General features: G+C 37.3%; 2 protein-coding genes and 1 long non-coding RNA gene across 3 annotated transcripts in view; 2 read left to right on the top strand and 1 right to left on the bottom strand.

Annotated features, from left to right (window-relative positions):
- The window catches only part of TLR6 (toll like receptor 6), a 43,732-nt gene extending 35,802 nt beyond the window's left edge, over positions 1-7,930 (top strand). Inside the window, exon 2 of the transcript XR_007458088.1 lies at positions 7,858-7,930. The gene's annotated coding sequence lies outside the window, so the exon portion shown is untranslated. The remainder of the gene's footprint in view (positions 1-7,857) is intronic.
- TLR1 (toll like receptor 1) lies at positions 7,921-11,071 on the top strand. Its single transcript, XM_049631926.1, has one exon. The coding sequence runs from the start codon at positions 7,925-7,927 to the stop codon at positions 10,292-10,294; it is 2,370 nt and encodes a 789-aa protein (XP_049487883.1). The 5' UTR covers positions 7,921-7,924; the 3' UTR covers positions 10,295-11,071.
- A 140-nt stretch (positions 11,072-11,211) lies between these two features.
- The window catches only part of LOC125923599 (uncharacterized), a 36,248-nt gene continuing 27,612 nt past the window's right edge, over positions 11,212-19,847 (bottom strand). Inside the window, exon 2 of the long non-coding RNA XR_007458099.1 lies at positions 11,212-12,822. This is a non-coding gene — a long non-coding RNA (uncharacterized LOC125923599). The remainder of the gene's footprint in view (positions 12,823-19,847) is intronic.

Raw genomic sequence — 19,847 nt, 5'->3', positions numbered from 1 at the left:
CCATTCATCAGCTGATGGACATTTGGCCTCTTTCCATAATTTGGCTATTTTCGATAGTGCTGCTATAAACATGGGGGTGCAGGTGCCCCTTCAAATCAGCATTTTTGTATCCTTTGAATGAATACCTATTAGTGCAATTGTTGGGTCATAGAGTAGTTCTATTTTTTTTTGAGGAACCTCCATGCTGTTTTCTAGAGTGGCTGCACCAGTTTGAATTCCCACCAGCAGTGCAAAAGGGTTCATCTTTCTCTGCATCCTCACCAACATCTGTTGTTGCCTGAGTTGTTAATTTTAGCCATTCTGACAGGTGTGAGGTGGTATCTCATTGCGGTTTTGATTTTCATTTCCCTGATAATAAGTGATGTTGAGCATTTTTCATGTGTCTTTTAGCCACCTGGAGGTCTTCTTTGGAAGAAGAGAAGGAAAGAAAATCTTTTGCCCATTTCTTCACTGGATTATTTGGGTTTATTTTGGAGGGGGGGGTGTTGATTTTGATAAGTTTTTTATAGATTTTGGATACTAACCCTTTACCTAATATGTCATTTGCAAATATCTTCTCCCATTCTGTCGGTTGCCTTTTAGTTTTGCTGATTGTTTCCTTCGCTGTGCAGAAGCTTTTTATCTTGATGAGGTCCCAATGGTTCATTTTGCTTTTGTTTCCCATACTTCCAGAGACACATCAAGTAAGAAGTTATGGGACTGAGGTCAAAGAGGTTGTTGCCTGTTTTCTCCTCTAGGATTTGGATGGCTTCCTGTCTTACGTTTAGGTATTTCATCCATTTTGAGTTTATTTTTGTGTATGGTGTAAGAAAGTGGTCCAGTTTTCCCAACACTATTTGCTGAAGAGACTTTTCTTTTCTATTGGATATTTTTTCCTGCTTTGTCAAAGATTAGTTGGTCATAGGTTTGTGGGTCTATTTCTGGATTCTGGAAAACTATTCTGGGTTCTTGATCTATGTGTCTGTTTTTGTGCCAGTACCAGACTGTCTTGATGATTACAGCTTTGAAATACAGCTTGAAGTCTGGAATTGTGATGCCTCCAACTTTGGTTATCTTTTTCAGGATTGATTTGGCTATTTGGGGTCTATTATGGATCCATACAAATTCTAGTATTGTTTGTTTGAGCTCTGTGAAAAATGCTATTGGTATTTTGATAGGTATTGCATTAAATGTGTACACTGTTTTGGGTAGTATAGACATTTTAACAATATTTATTCTTCCAATCCACGAGCGTGGAATGTTTTTCCATTTTTTGTGTCTTCTTTAATATCTTTCATCAGCTTTCTATAGTTTTCAGTGTATAGATTTTTCACCTCTTTGGTTAGGCTTATTCCTAGGTATTTTATGTTTTTTGGTGCAATTGTAAATGGGATCGATTCCTTGATTTCTCTTTCTGCTGCTTCCTTATTGGTGTACAGAAATGCAACTGAGGGGCACCTGGGTGGCTCAGTCAATTAAGCATCTGATTTCAGTTCAGGTCATGATCTCGCAGTTCGTGTGTTCAAGCTCCGTGTTGGGCTCTGTACTGACAGCTCAGAGCCTGGAGTCTCCTTTGGATTCTGTGTCTCCCTCTCTCTCTGCCCCTCCCCTGCTCATGCTCTGTCTCTCTAGCTCTCTTAAAAATAAATAAAACATTTAAAAATTTTTTTATAAAACCACACTAAAAAAGTGCAACCGATTTCTGTAATTGATTTTATATCCTGCAACTTTCCTGAGTTACATATTAGTTCTAGCAGGACTTGATAAGAGTCTTCTGGGTTTTCCACATAGGGTATCATGTCATCTGCGAAGAGTGAAACTTTGAATTCCTTCTTGCCAATTTAGATGCCTTTTATTTCTTTGCATTGTCCAATTTCTGAGGCTAGGACTTCTGGTACTATGTTGACTAACAGTAGTGAGAGTGGACATCCTTGTAGTGTTCCTGACCTTAGGAGGAAAGCTCTCAGTTTTTCCCCATTGAGGATGATATTAGGGGTGTGTCTTTTGTATATGGCTTTTTGATCTTGACGTATGATCTCTCTATCCCTACTTTCTTGAGGGTTTTTATTAAGAAAGGATGCTGTATTTTGTCAAATGCTTTCTCTGCATCTCTTGAGAGGATCATGTGATTCTTATCCTCTCTTTTATTAATGTGATATATCACATTGACTGATTTGCAGATATTGAACAAGACCTGCAGCCCAGGAATAAATCCCACTTGATCGTGGTGAATATTTCTTTTAATGAATTGTTGGATCCAGTTTGCTAGTATCTTGTTGAGAATTTTGCATCTATGTTCATCAGAGAAATTGGTCTATAATTCTCTTTTAGTGGAGTCTTTGGTTTTGGAATCGAGGTAGTGCTGGCCTCAAAGAATGAGTTTGGATGTTTTCCTTCCATTTCTATTTTTTGGAACAGCTTCAAGAGAATAGGTGTTTACTCTTCTTTATATGTTTGGTGGAATTCCCCTGGAACGCCATCTGGCACTGGACTCTGGAAATTTTTGATTACTGATTGAATTTCTTTACTCATTATGGGGTCTGTTCAAATTTTCTACGTCTTGTTTCAGTTTTGGTAGTTTACGTGTTTCTAGGAATTTGTCCATTTCTTCCAGATTGCCCAATTTGTTGGCCTATAATTGTTCATAATATTCTCTTATTATTTTTTGTATTTCTGAGGTGTTGGTTGTGATCTCTCCTCTTTCATTTGTGATTTAATTTATTGGGGCGCTTTCCTTTTTCTTTTTGATCAGTCAGGCTAGGCATTTACCTGTTTTGTTAATTCTTTCAAAGAACCAGCTCCTGGATTTGTTGACCTGTTCTACTGCTTTTTTAAAAATTTTGATATCATTGATTTCTCCTCTAATCTTTATCATTTCCCTTCTTCTTCTGGTTTTGGGTATTATTTGCTGTTCTTTTTCTGGCTCTTTAAGGTATAAGATTAGGTTATGTATTTGAGACTTTCTTCCTTCTTTAGGAAGTCCTGGATTGCTGTATACTTCCCTCATATGACTGCCTTTGTTGCATCCTAAACGATTGGGGCTGTTGTGTTTTCATTTTTATTGGCTTTCACATACTTTTTAATTTCCTCTTTAATTTCTTGGTTAACCCATTCATTCTTTAGTAGGTTGTTCTTCAATCTCCAAGTATTCATGGTCTTTCCATTTTTTCTTGTGATTTGTTTCAAGTTTCATAGCATTGTGGCCTGAAAATATGCAAGGTATGATCTCGATCTTTTTTACTTGTTGAGGGCTGATCTGTGTCCCAGTATGTGATCTATTCTGGAGAATATTCCATGTGCATTTGAGAAGAATGTGTATTCTGCTGCTGTAGGATAAAATGTTCTGACTGTATCTGTTAAGTCTATCCAGTCAAGTGTATCATTCAAAGCCCTTCTTTCCTTCTTGATTTTCTGCTTAGATGATCTGTCCATTGCTGTATGTGGGGTGTTGAATTCCCTGCTATTATGGTATTGTTATCAATGAGTGTCTTTATGTTTGTGATTAATTGATTTATTTATTTGGGTGCTTCATGTTGGGGACATAAATTGTTACAATTGTTAGATCTTGGTGAATAGACCCCTTAATTATGATATAATACCCTTATTCATCTCTTGTTACGGTCTCTATTTTAAAATCTAGATCGTCTGATATAAGTATGGCTGCTCCAGCTTTCTTTTAATGACCATTAGCATGATAAGACTGTTCTCCATCCCCTTCCTTTCAATCTGCAGGTGTCTCTAGGTCTAAAATGGGTCTCTTATAAGCAGCATATAGATGGGTCTTGTTTTCTTATCCATTCTGATACCCTATGTCTTTTGATTGAAGAATTTAGTTTATTGACATTTAGAGTGAGTACTTAAGATATGAATTTAGTGCCAGTGTGTTGCCTGTAGAATTGGTGTTTCTGGTGATGTTCTCTGGTCCTTTCTAGTCTTTGTTGCTTTTGTTTTTTTTTTTGTTTTGTTTCATCTTTTCTCTATTCAAGGAGTCCCCCTTAAAAATTTTTGCAGGGTTGGTTTAGTGGTCATGAACTTCTGTAGTTTTTGTTTGTCTGGGAAACTATCTCTCTTTGTATTTTGTTTGCTTTTTTTTTTTAATTTTTTTTAACGTTTATTTATTTTTGAGACAGAGAGACAGAGCATGAACAGGGGAGGAGCAGAGAGAGAGGGAGACACAGAATCTGAAACAGGCTCCAGGTTCTGAGCTGTCAGCACAGAGCCTGATGTGGGGCTCAAACTCACGGACCGTGAGATCATGACCTGAGCTGAAGTCGGACGCTTAACTGACCAAGCCACCCAGGCGCCCCTCTCTTTGTATTTTGAATGACAGTCTTGCGGGATAAAGAATTCTTGGCTGCATATTTTTCCTCTTCAGTACATTGAATAGATCCTGCCACTCCTTTCTGGCCTGCTAAGTTTCTGTGTATAGGTCTACTGTGAACCAGATATGTCTTCTCTTATAGGTTAAGTACTTTTTTCCCCTTGCTGCTTTCATAATTCTTTCTTTGTGTATTTTGTGTATTTGACTATGATATGCCTTGTTGATGGTCAATTTTTGTTGAATCTAATGGGAGTTCTCTGCGCTTCTTGGATTTTGGTGTTGGTGTCCTTGACCAGATTAGGAAAATTTTCCACTGTAATTTGCTCACACAAACCTTCTGCCCCCTTTTTTCTCTCTTCATCTTATGGGACTCCTATGATTCAGATGTTATTCCTTTTTAATAAGTCACTGAGTTCTCTAAGTCTTATATCATGCACTTTTGCCTCTGTTTCCCTCTTTTTTTCTACTTCATTACTCCATAATTTTGTCTTATATATTGATGATTCACTGCTCTGCTTCATCCATTTTTGCCATTGTGGCATGGATTTGAGATTGCATCTTGGTTACAGCATTTTTAATTTCATCCTGACCAGATTTTACTTCTTTTATCTCCACAGAAAGTGATTCTATGCTTTTCTCAACCCCAGCTAGTATTCTTTTTGCCACCGTTCTATATTCTAGTTCATACATTTTGCTTACATCTGCGTTGATTAAGCCCCTGACTGTCATTTCTTCTGCTCTTTATTTTGGGGTGAATTTCTTTGTTTTATCATTTTGGAGGAAGAAAAAAAACTAATAAAATAAAGTAAAAATTAAAAAATTAAAAGCAAAACAAATCAAATAAAGGAAACTAGATCCTAGCTGTGTTTTGGTCTGCTTGTTGAAAGAAGCTTGATAGAATACAGAAAAATTGGAAAGAAAAGAAAGAAAAGGAAAAAACGTTAAGAAAATTTTAAATTCAAAAAATTATGTAGTAAAATAGAATAAAATGAAATCAAGAAAATGAAATAGAATAAAAGTTTAAAAATAATAAAAAATAATGAAAATAATTAAACATTTTAATTAAAAAAATAAAATAAAAATAAAATTTTCTCTTTATACAAGACAAAGAAAAAGAAAAAAAAACAATTTAAGCAAAAAAAAAAAATGAATAAATGAACCAGCAAACACAGTGAAACTTGAATGAAGTTAAATTCAGTTTCCCCTAGAACTGAAACTATGAACTATGTCCTAGAACTGGACACTTTGCAGATGGAGTGACTTATGCTCATCTTCTAGAGGTTATTCTTGGAGAGCACAGTTGGGCGGGGCTTGGTGTAACATCTGCCTTCTCCACTAGGTGGTGCTGCTTAGCTTACTGGCGTGGATCAGCATGGTGGGCATGCTCATGCCCATGTGCATGCATGGGAGAGGTGGAAATGGCTTCACTCAGCTCCCTATTCTCTGGCACAGGAACTTCATGCTCTCACTGATCCATGATCAAGCACCCCTTCTTTGTCTCAGGCCTCTGTCCATTCCCTGCCTCTAACCTGTCGGTGTCCAAGCTATCCACCTCCCAGGTGGCACCTCCTTCCAGAGTTTTATCTTAGATGGGGTTGTGTTTCAAAACCCCACACTTCAGAGATCTATGCAGCTTGGATCCACACTGACTCTCTGGGGGAGGGTCTTGCTGAACAATGGCCAGGTACCGACTTGCCCCAGAAAACATTCATGAGATCACACAGTGGCAGAAGTTCAGAGATTATGGTATATCATAACACACAACTAGTGCCAGGTTTCATCCCACTCTGGAGTCATTTTCCCAATCCCAGCAAACATGGCTGCTCTCCAGGGTCCGCTGGGAACTTTGCCTTTGGGGAGGCTTTATGGCCTCTACCAAATGGTTTCCAAGCAGGGGAACCATTTCTCTCCATTGCACAGGGACTCCTCAGAAGCTGCTGCCTGCATCTGGGGATTCGCCCTACTTCCTTACCGGAGCATCACCAGGCACTGACCTCCAGAACTTCAGACTTTGTGCTCCATTGTTTATAGAATCTTGGTGTTATTGAAACTCTCCTTTCTCCCCATCAGTGGTTTTGGGCAACACATTTCTTGTTCAGTCCTCTGTATTTTCACTCTTTCTCTCTCTCTCCTACTACTTTCGGGCAAGTATTTTTCCTTCACTCTCCTGATGCACTGCAGTCTCCTCCTTTCTCTATCTTCTGTCTGCAAAAAGAGCTCCTTACCCTCTGTGGCTTTTCTCTCCCCCAGTTCACCTCTCCACACCGTGTACCTGCTGAGTTCTGTGGCTCAGGTTATGCAGATTATTGTGTTAATCCTCAGATCAATTTTCTAGGTGTACAAAATGGTTTGGTGCTGATCTAGCTTCATTGCAGAGATGAGACAAGCTGAAGGTCTTCATGCTGCTCCACCATCTTATATCCTCCCTTCCTACCATTATTCTTGATTCATTTACTCTGCTTAAGTTTTCCATGTCATTTACTACTACGTGAAATTACATTTAGTCATTTGTTTTCTGTCTACCCACCAGAGAATAAACCCCTTGAGAATTAGGGCTTTATTTTTCTCACGGCTTTATCTCTAGTTCCTAAAACATGGCCAGTTGATTATCAATAAATACTGGATGAATAAACAAATGGATGCATAAATGGATTTTGAGAGACCTTTAGTTATCTAATTACCTTTTGAATAATACCAAAGTTAGGCATGAAGCCATGTGTAAATAGTAGAAAGTAATGCAAGAAAGCCTGAATTCAACCCCATGTGAAAGGAACTCTTAAGAAAGCCATGAGGTGGTGCATGTCAAAAGTAGAAAACATATCAGCTGTGAATCCTAGCTTGAATTCTATATGATCTTGGGAAGGTTGTGGTCAGTGGACTTTCCATAAATATGTAAAACTACCTGTATTAGTTTCCTGTGGCTGCTATAACAAATTACCATACACTTGGTGGCTAAAAACAACAGAAATTTATTCTCTCATGGTTCTGGAGACCAGAAGTCTAAAATCAAGGTGTTGGTAGCACTAAGCTCTCTCTAAAGCCTCTTTCAGCTTCTGGTAGCTGTCAGCATTCCTTGGTTTGTGGCTGTATCTGCTCCAATTTCTGCCTCCGTCTTCAGATGGCCTTCTCTGTGTCTCTATTATCTCCATCAAATATCCCTCTGCTTTTCTCTTATAAGAACGCTTGTCACTGGATTTAGAGACCACCTGGATAATCCAGGATGATCCCCTCATCTAAAGATCCCTAACTTAGTCATCTCTACAAAGATCCTTTTTCCAAATTAGGTAATATTCACAGTTTCTGGTGATTAGGACAGAGTTACAAGGTGTATATCTTTTGGGTGACATCACCATTCAACCCATTACACCATGCATATTAAAAGTTATTTGATTAGAGGTAGTATAATTGTTTATCAATATGTGTATTTCCCTGGTTTCAGATTGTGTGACTTCAAAGAATGTAGACTTCATTTTATGAGTCCCTAGGAAAAAATGTTTCATGCCAGTCATGCCTAGTTTAATACAATTATTTAAAGTGGATTTTTTTTTTCTTTTTAGGATTTGTACCTGTATCAAGATGCTCTAAAGGATAACAACTATTCTTAGGAATGTCTAATATTACAAAATGATGAAAACTAACTCTAGCATCTTCCATTTTGCCATCATCTTCATGTTAATACTTGAGACCAAAATCCAACTGACTGATGAAAGTGAATTTTTGGTTGACAGATCAGAATCAAGTCTCTTTCATGTTCCCAAAAACCTATCCCTGAAAACAACAATCTTAAATATATCACAAAACTATATATCTGAGCTTCGGACTTCTGACATCGTATCACTGTCAAAGCTAAGGATTTTGATAGTTTCTCATAACAGAATTCAATATCTTGATATTAGTGTTTTCAAATTCAACCAGGAATTGGAATATTTGGATTTGTCCCACAATGAATTGTGGAAGATTTCTTGCCATCCTACTATGAATCTCAAGCATTTAGACCTCTCATTTAATGCATTTGTTGGCCTACCCATATGCAAAGAGTTTGGCAATATGTCTCAACTAGAATTTCTGGGGTTGAGTGCCACACAATTACAAAAATCTAGTGTGCTACCAATTGCTTCTTTGCATATAAGTAAGGTTTTACTGGTCTTAGGAGACACTTATGGGGAAAAAGAAGACCCTGAGAGCCTTCAAAACTTTAATATAGAAAGTCTACACATTATTTTCCCCACAAGAAAAGAATTCAGTTTTATTTTGGATGTATCAGTCAGCACAGCAGTAAGTCTGGAACTTTCCAATATCAAATGTGTGCTAGATGATAACGGGTGTTCTTATTTCCAAAATGTTCTGTTAAAACTTCAGAACAACTCAAGGTTATCAAATCTTACTTTAAACAACATTGAAACAACTTGGAATTTTTTCATTATGATCATCCAGTTGGTTTGGCATACAAGCATAAAGTATTTCTCAATTTTAAATGTAAAACTACAAGGTCACCTTGACTTCAGAGATTTTGATTATTCGAACACTTCACTGAAGGCCTTCTCTATACACCAAGTGGTCACTGATGTGTTCAGTTTTCCACAAAGTTATATCTATGAAATCTTTTCAAATATGAACGTCCAAAATTTCACAGTGTCTGGTACACATATGGTCCACATGGTTTGTCCATCCCAAATTAGCACATTTTTATATTTGGATTTTTCTAATAATCTCTTAACAGACGTGGTTTTCAAAAATTGTGGAAATTTGGCTAACTTAGAGACACTTAGTTTACAAATGAATCAATTAAAAGAACTTGCAAGTATAGTTTATATGACCAAAGAGATGAAGTCTCTACAACAATTGGATGTTAGTCAGAATTCTCTAAGGTATGATAAAAATGAAGGAGATTGCTCTTGGACTACAAGTTTATTAAGTTTAAATATGTCTTCAAATATACTTACTGACTCTGTTTTCAGATGTTTACCTCCTAAGATCAAGGTACTTGATCTTCACAATAACCAAATAAGAAGCATTCCTAAACCAATCATGAAACTAGAAGCTTTGCAAGAACTCAATGTTGCCTCCAATTCCTTAGCCCACCTTCCTGACTGTGGAGCTTTTAGCAGCCTTTCTGTACTGATCATTGACCATAATTCAATTTCCAACCCATCAGCTGATTTCTTCCACAGCTGCCAGAAGATTAGGTCCATAAGAGCAGGAAACAATCCATTCCAATGCACCTGTGAGCTAAGAGAATTTATCCAGAGTATAGGCCAAGTATCAAGTGAAGTGGTAGAGGGTTGGCCTGATTCTTATAAGTGTGACTATCCAGAAAGCTATAAAGGAACCCCACTAAAGGACTTTCGTGTGTCTCAGTTATCCTGCAACACAGCTCTGCTGCTTGTCACCATTGGGGTCACTCTGTTGGTGTTGACTGTTACTGTGACTGCCCTCTGTATGTACTTTGATCTGCCCTGGTATCTCAGGATGGTGTGTCAGTGGACCCAGACCCGGCACAGGGCAAGGAACCTACCCTTAGAAGAACTCCAAAGAACCCTTCAGTTCCATGCTTTTATTTCATATAGTGGGCATGATTCTGTGTGGGTGAAGAGTGAATTACTACCAAACCTAGAAAAAGAAGACCTAAGGATTTGTCTCCATGAGAGAAACTTTGTTCCTGGCAAGAGCATTGTGGAGAATATCATCAACTGCATTGAGAAAAGTTACAAGTCCATTTTTGTTTTGTCTCCCAACTTTGTTCAGAGTGAGTGGTGTCATTATGAACTCTACTTTGCCCACCACAATCTATTTCATGAAGCTTTTGATAACTTAATTTTGATCTTGCTGGAGCCTATTCCACAGTATTCCATTCCCAGCAGCTATCACAAGCTCAAAAATCTCATGGCACGAAGGACTTATTTGGAATGGCCCAAGGAGAAGAGCAAACATGGACTTTTTTGGGCTAACCTAAGAGCAGCTATTAATATTAAATTGATGGAGCAAGCAAAATAAATAGATCACACATAGATCAAAAAATATATGTGTGCTGCTTTTGGAAAAATGTTGCTGCTTTTGGAAGTTCCAACAATGACTTTATTTTCATCAACACAAATCTAAATGCAATTTTGAATGTGTGATGCAGATAAACACATGTACTTTCAGGCTCCAGTTCACCATTTACATATGGCAATGAAAATTAATGAACTAATTGTAAACAGTTAATGTCTAACACATGAAGAATTCATTTTTTCTTTTCTTCTCCCTCCCTCCCTTCCTTCCTTCCTTCCTTCCTTCCTTCCTTCCTTCCTTCCTTCCTTCTTTCCTTCCTTCCTTCCTTCCTTCCTTCCTTCCTTCCTTCCTTCCTTCCTCTAGCCCTGAATTCATTGAATTTGTCATGTAATCAAGAGAAGTAGCTGTTTATACAACTTTAGTTTCTATAGCAGATATCTATAGCTGTTGATGCCCTTCTCACTTCTACTCAAGTTTGCCCCTGCGTGTTGAAAGCTACTTATTGCTAATGCTGTAGGCTCTTTGCCTGAAGGATTTTCTCCTGGCCATGGTGGCACTTTGCTCACACAAAGGGCAATTTAGAAATGCTGGATATTTTTCTTGGAGGGAGCTCTCAACCAATGTCAGGAGAACTGGCAGATAAATACCCCAAATTTCTCACCCATTTTGGGGATAAATCTGGGGTGTGCTTTATACTATCCCTGAGTTCCCCAGTAGAATGGAATTCTAATTCTCCATGGTAGAAACAGCTTAATAAATGTATTTTTTATTGGCTTCCTTTCTATGCTTATCTCATATCCTCATTTCTTCAAGGGTGTTTCCTGAGATCACCTCTGAAATAAACTACTTGTAGTTGAATAATTGTCTCAGGGTCTGCATTTGGAGGAACCCAAACTAAGACTGAGTTACATCTCAGGTCAAATGGAAATTCTGAGTCTGTTTTTTTTTTTTTTTTTTTTTGTGGCTGGATATCTTGCTGAGATTCTAGCTGCCTAACCTAGCATGCACGGGTGACTTTACTCCTTTGATCAGAAGGAGGAATACAGTCCACATGTACTGTTTCTATACATAGTATTCTTGTCTTTAGGAACTATTAAACTAGGGCATGAACAGATTAGAACATTGCAAGGAATGGGCCATGTTAGATATGTTTTCTAGCACAATTTTATCAGATTTTTTTAATATTCATGAATAAGTCTCCCTGTCTATCCTTTTAGTCTAACTGCTAGCTCTGGGCAGGTGTAGTCAGAGAGCATCTTGTCATAGCTGCACCATGTATCTCTCAGTTTATGCCCTGTGGCTTCATTAGTAGCACTGCACATGATATTTGTAGAAGCCTGTTAAACCATTCTGATAGATGCATAAACCTGGAAGTGCCAGAGATATACCTTGAGGAGATTTTTTGACCACTTAAGGGATGGGACCTATTAGATAAATATTGCTGTCTTTTATTCTTGGGTAAACATAATTATGTTCTACACCATTCCTCGATGAGTTCCTGGTGGGACTGAGGCTTACTCACTCTGAGATTTGCTTTTCTTTCTTCTTTGTTTCATTCTTCTCAGTCTCCTTACTCTTGAGCCCTGAGACTACTTCTCCAAACAAATGACCTGCACCCAAAGCTCTTATCTCAGTCTCCACTTTTGGAAGAATAAACCAAAATAACACTTACCTGTACTAGTTGCTTCTTGCCCTAATTTACTTAAAGTCGATAAGAGCATATTACATAAAGCCAGAGAAGTAAAATAAAAATCAATGAAGCAAAAATATAAAATGGTATTTCAGAACCATTTAGATTCTTAGAAGTGAAGGTTTTTTCACTGGGCACTGAAGGAAGACTTTAACTTTGGATTTTTCAAAGTATGATGATGAAGAATGGAAAGGCCATTCTAAATAGAGAGATGAAGAGAACAAAGATTGGAATACCCAGGCCTATTTTGGGACTAGTGTCCCAATTTGACTTGGTCATGTAATTTATGAAAAACAACAGTGAGATATAAGCATGAAAAGTTAGACTAAGATCATGTCAAAGATCCTGAAAAGTTAAGCTATGGAGTTAGAACTTAGGGATATAGAAAAGTCATCATTTAAATTCCTATGAGGTATTATAGCAGAAAGGAAACTAAAACCATGAAATATATGCTTAAAAATGTATAAAAGCTTTTGTTCTCTAATGGAAATTGCAACAGTTGTTAGGACTGAATTTTTCTGTTTTCTCTAGGATGATTGCACTTCCTGTATTGAACTTCAAGATTTCATAACCAAGCTTCAATACTTAGCACTAGTTGTGTATTAGTTTGCTAGGGCTGGTGTAAAACAGTGCTACAATCTGAGTGGCCTAACCAATAGAAAGGTACTGGCTCACAGTTCTGAAGGCTTGATGTCCAATATCAAGGTCTTGGCAGTGTTGGTTCCTTTCAAGGGGTGGGAGGGAAGGATCTGTTTCAGGCCTCTTCTCCTTGGCTTATAGATGACCATATTTCTGTCTTTGTCTTCCCTCTATGTCTGTCTGTTTCCAAACTCCCCCACACCTTTAAAAAAAAGATTTTATTTTTAAATAATCTCTACACCCAATGTGAGGCTTAACGTACAATCCTGAGATCATATACTCTACTGACTGGGCCAGCCAGATGCTCCAAATTTCCCTTCTTTTAAATAAGGATGCCAACAATATTGTATTAGAGACCATTATAATGACCTCATCTTAACTGATAACATCTACAACAACCTTATATCCAAATAAGGTCACGTTCTGAGGTACAGGGGTTTAAGCCTTCAACAAATGAATTTTGGGGAGCAAAATTCAACCCATTGCATCTTGCAAGTATAAAAAATCCTTAAAGAGAGAAATAGAGTCAGTTAAAGTTTATCTAACAAATTCAACATTTTAAGAATAGCAGTTATGTCAGTCCTGAATATAAATATCTAATCTCATAAATATTTTTAAGGGGGCTGCTAGAAGTTGAAATTGTATTGGTGGAATCCAAAGAATTCCAAGTTGGAAGATGAAGAATTCAGGTCAGGTCAAAGTATGAACAAATATATAGTAATGAAAATAATAAAGATTTCACAGGTAAATGAGAAAAAATATTGCAGAATGGGTAAATATTCAAGCACTGATTCAGAACATTTGGGTTTCAGTTCTAGCTCATTACTTCCACTGCTTGCTTGCAAAGACCTTGAACAATTTACTTAAACTTTCTAGGCCTAAATTTCATTATTTGTAAAATATGCCCTTAGAGTACCTAGCCAAGACCTTTAGATTTTGGTATGAATTAAAGACTGGTTACAATATGTGCCCCAACTGCACAGTTCACCTGGGCAAGGTTTCCAAATGGTTCTATTGAAGCCTTTTTCCTAGGATTGAGGTAAGAGGGAGCACATCTGATCTCTTCTTCAGGATAAATAGAACTCATAATACACCCCAAACTCTCCAAAAATCCTCTTCTAATCTTTAACTCCTCTCAGACTCTCCAACCCCATTTATTGGCTATAAGTCAGCAAAGGGTTACAAAACCAGTTATCTAATCTCACACTTCACTCCAGAAGCCTTAACCAAATTGAGATTAAAATAGTACCATTTTTATCAGCCTGTTATACTAATGAGATTGCAGTCAAATGGGCATTTTATATAGTGATAATAGGAGGGCAAAGTTTTTTGGGAATATATATTAAGGGCTTTAAAATAATCATGTTCTTTGACCTGTAATTATACTTCCAAAAATCTAGTCTAAGGAAGTAAGTTGAAATGTGGACAAAGTATGTTAATTGCAGAGTCATTGTTAACAGCAAAAAATTTGAAACATTCTAAATTTCTAACAATGGAGGAATATACTGTGTTTAGTAACATATTTTATAATCATTAAAAATAGTGTATAGGGTTAAGATGATAAATTTTGTGTTATGTGGTTTTTACCACAATTTGAAAAAATAATGTATAGGAAGTTGTTTTTTTATTAATAGAGAATGCTTATATTACAATATAAATGAAAAACACAGGATACAAAATATATGTATATCAAGGTTTCATATGTTAAAAATATGTAGAGAAAGAGGTCTAGATGAAAATATACAAAACATTATCATTGCTTACCTGTGTTTGGTGCTTATTTTTGCTTTTATACTTTTCTGTACTTGAAAATTTATAACCAACAAAAGGAAATTATATCAAAACTAAGTCTTAATCAGCTCCCAGATAGAAGGCAAGAAAACAATCTGGGGAAAGACAGTGTGGAAACAACAATCTGAAAATTGTCCAGGGCACACAGAGGGGAGTTATTCCCTATTCTAGAAATGCTCCTCTGAGAGGCAGCATTCACAGAGCCTCTCCAGGAACAAAGGAGATGACTTTCCATTTCCCTACCCCGTCCCTCAGCATAAACACAGAGCCACCTGAGGGAAGCAGCTCAGAGAGGACACTGACTGTCTAACTTGCTTACACCAAGGCCCACCCCTCTGTGCTGTTGCAGGACTGTTCTCAGTTAGGCTTGCCTCAGTCCCAGTAGAGTGGGCCCCTTCCCCAGAGGACCAGCACAAACCTCTGCCCACACCATATCTCCTGACCAGAGAGTTCTGCAGGGCCTCAATTCTGGTGGAGTTGGTGTCAGGTCTCATTTCACAAGCAGACCAGAGCACATTTAGTTAATACTTGCCACATTCAGGCCAAGGACCAAACAGTGCCCATAGCAAGCAAGGAGAGCCTTTGCAGGTGACTGGCCTGAAGGATGGAGCAGCCAACACACAATAGCAGAGCACACACAGCACACACCAGAGACACTTCTTAAAGCACTAGGCCATGGGCACTATATGACCTCTCCTTCACAAGGCCATTACTTTCATGAGCAGGAGACAGAACTAGTTTTTCTAATACAGAGAAGAAGACAGAGATTTATTCAAAATGCCAAGATGGAGGAATTTATCCCAAATAAAAGAACAAAATAAGGCCACAGCCAGAGCTCTAAGTGAAACATATATAAGTAACATGTCTGATGGAGAATTTAAAGCAGTAATGATGAAGATACTCACTGGGCCTGAGAAAAGAATATAAGACATCAGTGAGACATTTACCACAGAGATAAAAGAGTTAAGAAAGAATCAATCAGAGATGAAGAATGCAATAAATAAGATTGGAAATAGGTTACTGCAATGAACAGCAGACTGGAGGAAGCAAAGGAATGAATTAGTGACAAAGAAGACAAAATAATGGAAAATAATGAAGCTGAACAAAAGAGAGAATGAAGAATTATGGAACATCAGAATAGATATAGGAAACTCAGTGACATTGATATTACAGGAGTATCCAAAAGAAAAAGAGAGAAAAGGGGGGAAGAAAATTTGCTTGAGAAAATAATAGCTGAAAACTTCCCTAATTTGGAGAAGGAAATGGAGATTCAGATCCAGGAGACACAAAGAATGCCTATTAAAATCAATATAAGCAGGCCAAAAAGAAGACATATTGTAATTAAATTTGCAAAATATAGTGATACAGAAACAATTTTAAAAGCAGCAAGACAAAGGAAGTCCATAATTTATAAGGGAAAATCTATAAGTCAAGCTGGATATTTCTCAACAGAAACTTGCAAGCAAGAAGGGAGTGGCATGATATCTTCAAAGTGCTGAATGGGAAAAGTCTGCAGCCAAGAATGCTCTATGCAGCAAGGCTATCATACAGAACAGAAGGAGAGATAAAGTTTCCCAGAAAAACAAAAACTAAAGGAGTTTGTGACCACTAAACCAGCTCTGCAAGAAATATTAAAGGGGACTCTGAGCATGAAGAAGAGACCAAAAGTGACAAAGACAAGAAAGGATCAGGAAAAATCTCCAGAAACAACAACAAAACAAGTAATAAAATGGAATAAATACATATCTATCAATAATTACCTGGACAAGTAATAAAATGGAATAAATACATATCTATCAATAATTACTTGGAATGTAAATGGACTAAATGCTCCAATCAAAAGACATAGGGTGTCAGAAAGGATAAAAAAATGACCTATCTATATGCTGCCTATAAGAAACTCATTTTAGACCTGAAGACATGTACAGATTGAAAGTGAGGGGGTGGGGCGCCTGGGTGGCTCAGGTGGTTAAACGTCTGACTTCGGCTCAGGTTACAATCATACAGTTCGTGAGTTCGAGCCCCGCATCAGGCTGTGTGCTGACAGTTCAGAGCCTGGAGTCTGCTTTGGATTCTGTGTCTCCCTCTCTCTCTGTCCCTCCCCAGCTCACTATCTGTCTCTCTCTCTCTCTCAAAAATAAATAAATCTTAAAAAAATATTAAAACAAAAAAGAAGGTGAGAGGGAGAAGAAACATTTAACACTCAATTGGTTGTCAAAAGAAATCCAGAGTAGCAATACTTATATTTGGACAAACTAGAGTTTAAAACAAAGACTGGGGGCACCTGGGTGACTCAGTCAGTTGAGCTTCGACTTCGGCTCAGGTCATAATCTCACTGTCTGTGAGTTCGAGCCCCGCGTCAGGCTCTTTGCTGATAGCTCAGAGCCTGGAGCCTTCTTCGGATTCTGTGTCTCCCTCTCTCTCTGACCCTCCCCCATTCATGCTCTGTCTCTCTCTGTCTCAAAAATAAACATTAAAAAAAAATTTAAAGAAAAAGCAAAGACTGTAACAGGAGACAAAGAAGGGCATTACATAATCATAAAGGGGACAATCCAACAAGAAGATAAAACAATTGTAGATATTTATGCACCCAACATGAAGCACCTATATATATAAAACATTAACAAAGGAACTAATTGATAATAACACAATAATAATAGAGGACTTTAACACCCCACTTACATGAATGGACAGATCATCCATATAGAAAATCAACAAGGAAACAATGGCATTGAATGACACACTGGACCAGATGGACATAACATATATTCAGAACATTCCATCCTAAAACAGCAGAATACACATTCTTTTCATATACATATAGACCATTCTCCAGAATAGATCACATATTAGGTCACAAAACAGGCCTCAACAAACACAAAAATATTGAAATCATACCATGCATCTTTTTGGACCACAACACTATAAAACTAGAAGTCAACCACAAGAAAAAATCTAGGAAGACCACAAATACATGGAGGTTAAATAACATGCTAGTAAACAATGAATGGGTCAACCAGGAAACCAAAGAAGAAATTTTAAAAATACATGGAAACAAATAGAAATTAAAACACAACAGTTCAAAATCTTTGGGATGTAACAAAAGTGGTCCCAAGAGGAAAGTATATAGCAATACAGGCCTATATCAGGAAGCAAGAAAAATCTCAAGTAAACAACCTAACCTTACACCAAAAGAAGCTAGAAAAAGAACAACAAATTAAGCTTAAAGCCAGAAGAAGGAAGGGAATAATAAAGAATAGAGCAGAAATAAATGATATAGAAACTAAAAAAATGCAATAGAACGTAACGATGAAACCTTGGAGCTGGTTCTTTGAATCAAAATCAATAAAATTTATAAACCTCTAGCCAGACTTATCAAAAAGAAAAGAAAAAGGACCTAGATAAATGAAATCACAACTGAGAGGAGAAATAACAACCAACACCACACAAATACAATTATAAGAGAATATTATGAAAAACTATATGCCTACATTTTGGACAACCTGGAACAAATGGACAAATTCCTAGAAACATATAAACTACCAAAACTGGGGGTGTCTGGATGGCTCAATTGGTTGAGCAGCTGACTTCGGCTCAGGTCATGATCTTGCCATTTACCAGCTTGAGCCCCACATCAGGCTCTGTGCTGACAGCTCAGAGCCTGAAGCCTGCTTTGGCTTCTGTGTCTCCCTCTCTCTGCCCCATCCCCTGCTTGCCTGCTTGCACTCTGTTTCTAAAATAAATAAACATTACAAAAATTTAATTAGTAATAATAGTAAGAATAATAAAAACCCCGACAAACAAAAGTCCAGGGCCAGATGGCTTCACAGGAAGAATAAATACTTCTCAAACTGTTCCAAAAAATAGAAAAGGGAGCAAAATTTTCAAACTCATTCTATGAGGACAGCATTACCCTGATACCAAAATGAGATAAAGACTCCACTAGAAATAGAACTATAGGCCAATATCCCTGGTTAAGATGGATGCAAAAATTCTCAATAAAATACTAGCAAACTGATTCCAACAATGCATTAAAAAAAAAGTCATTCACCATAATCAAGTGGGATTTATTCCTGGGTTGCAAGCGTGGCTCAATATTCACAAATCAATCAATATGATACATCACATTAATAAAAGGAAGGATGAGAACGATATAATTATTTCAATAGATGCATAGATAAAACATTTGACAAAGTACAATATCCATTCATGATAAAAAAAAAAAACCTCAACAAAGTAGGTTTAGAGGGAACATATCTCAATATAATAGAGGCCACATATGAAAAAACCCACAGCTAATACCATTCTGAATGGGGAAAATCTGAGAGCTTTTCCTCTACAGTCAGGAACAAAACAAGGAGATTTACTCTTCCCACTGTTATTTAACATAGTACTGGAAATTCTAGCCATAGTATTCAGAATACAAAAGGAAATAAAAAGCATCCAAATCAGTAAGGAAGAATTAAAATGTCCACTATTTGCAGATGACATGATAATCTATATAGAAAACCTGAAAGACTCCACCAAAAAAATTGCTAGAACTGGTAAACAAATTCATAAAGTTGCAGGATACAAAATCAATGTACAGAAATCTGTTGCATTTCCATACTCCAATAATGAAGCAACAGAAAGAGAAATTAAGGAATCAATTCCAGTTACAATTGTACCCAAAAAAGGTAAGATACCTAGGAATAAACCAACCAAAGAAGTATAATATCTGTACTCTGAAAAGTATAAAACACTGATGAAGGAAATTGAAGATGACACAGAGAAATGGAAAGAAATTCCACGCTCATGGGTTGGAAGAGCAAATATTGTTAAAATGTCCCAGAGCAATCTACACATTTATTTTTTTAATGTGTATTTATTTATTTTGAGAGAGGAGAAAGGACACAAGCAGGGGGAGGGGCAGAGAAAGAGGGACAGAGAGAATCCCAAGCAGGCTCCATGCTGTCAGTGCGGAACCCAACATGGGCCTCGATCCCATGAACCATGAGATCATGACCTGAGCCAAAATCAAGAGTCAGATATTCAACTAGCTGTGCTACCCAGGTGCCCCAGCAATCTACACACTTAATGCAATCCCTATCAAAATACCACCAGTATTTTTCAGAGCTAGTTCTTTTACATAAAGAACTAGTAGAATAAAATAGAAAAGCACTAAATCCCAGTTGTTATATTGGCAATAAGATGGACAGTTCAAAAGAAGATTCGGTTGGAAAACAAACCAATGAAAAACTCTGACCTTACTAATGCAACCCAAATATCACTATAGTTTCTAGTTTTTCCTTTTATTTTCAAGTAAAACCATTCAAGTCCCCAACCTGTGTAGTTACAGGAAAGCAGTCCCTCCTGAGGATTTCAGGAGTGTGCTGAATTTCCTGGATACCTCTTTTTGAACTTTCTGTGGCTCCCCAGCACTTTGGACCTGCTCAT

Source organism: Panthera uncia, chromosome B1, assembly GCF_023721935.1.
Source record: "Panthera uncia isolate 11264 chromosome B1, Puncia_PCG_1.0, whole genome shotgun sequence".
Taxonomy (NCBI): domain Eukaryota; kingdom Metazoa; phylum Chordata; class Mammalia; order Carnivora; family Felidae; genus Panthera; species Panthera uncia.
The sequence above is the reverse complement of the archived record's forward strand: the minus strand, read 5'-3'. Positions and strand labels throughout refer to the sequence as shown.

What these genes read in the sequence shown, in the direction of transcription:
- TLR1 (XM_049631926.1), top strand. Translation starts at nt 7,925, where the DNA reads ATGATGAAAACTAACTCTAGCATCTTCCATTTTGCCATCATCTTCATG.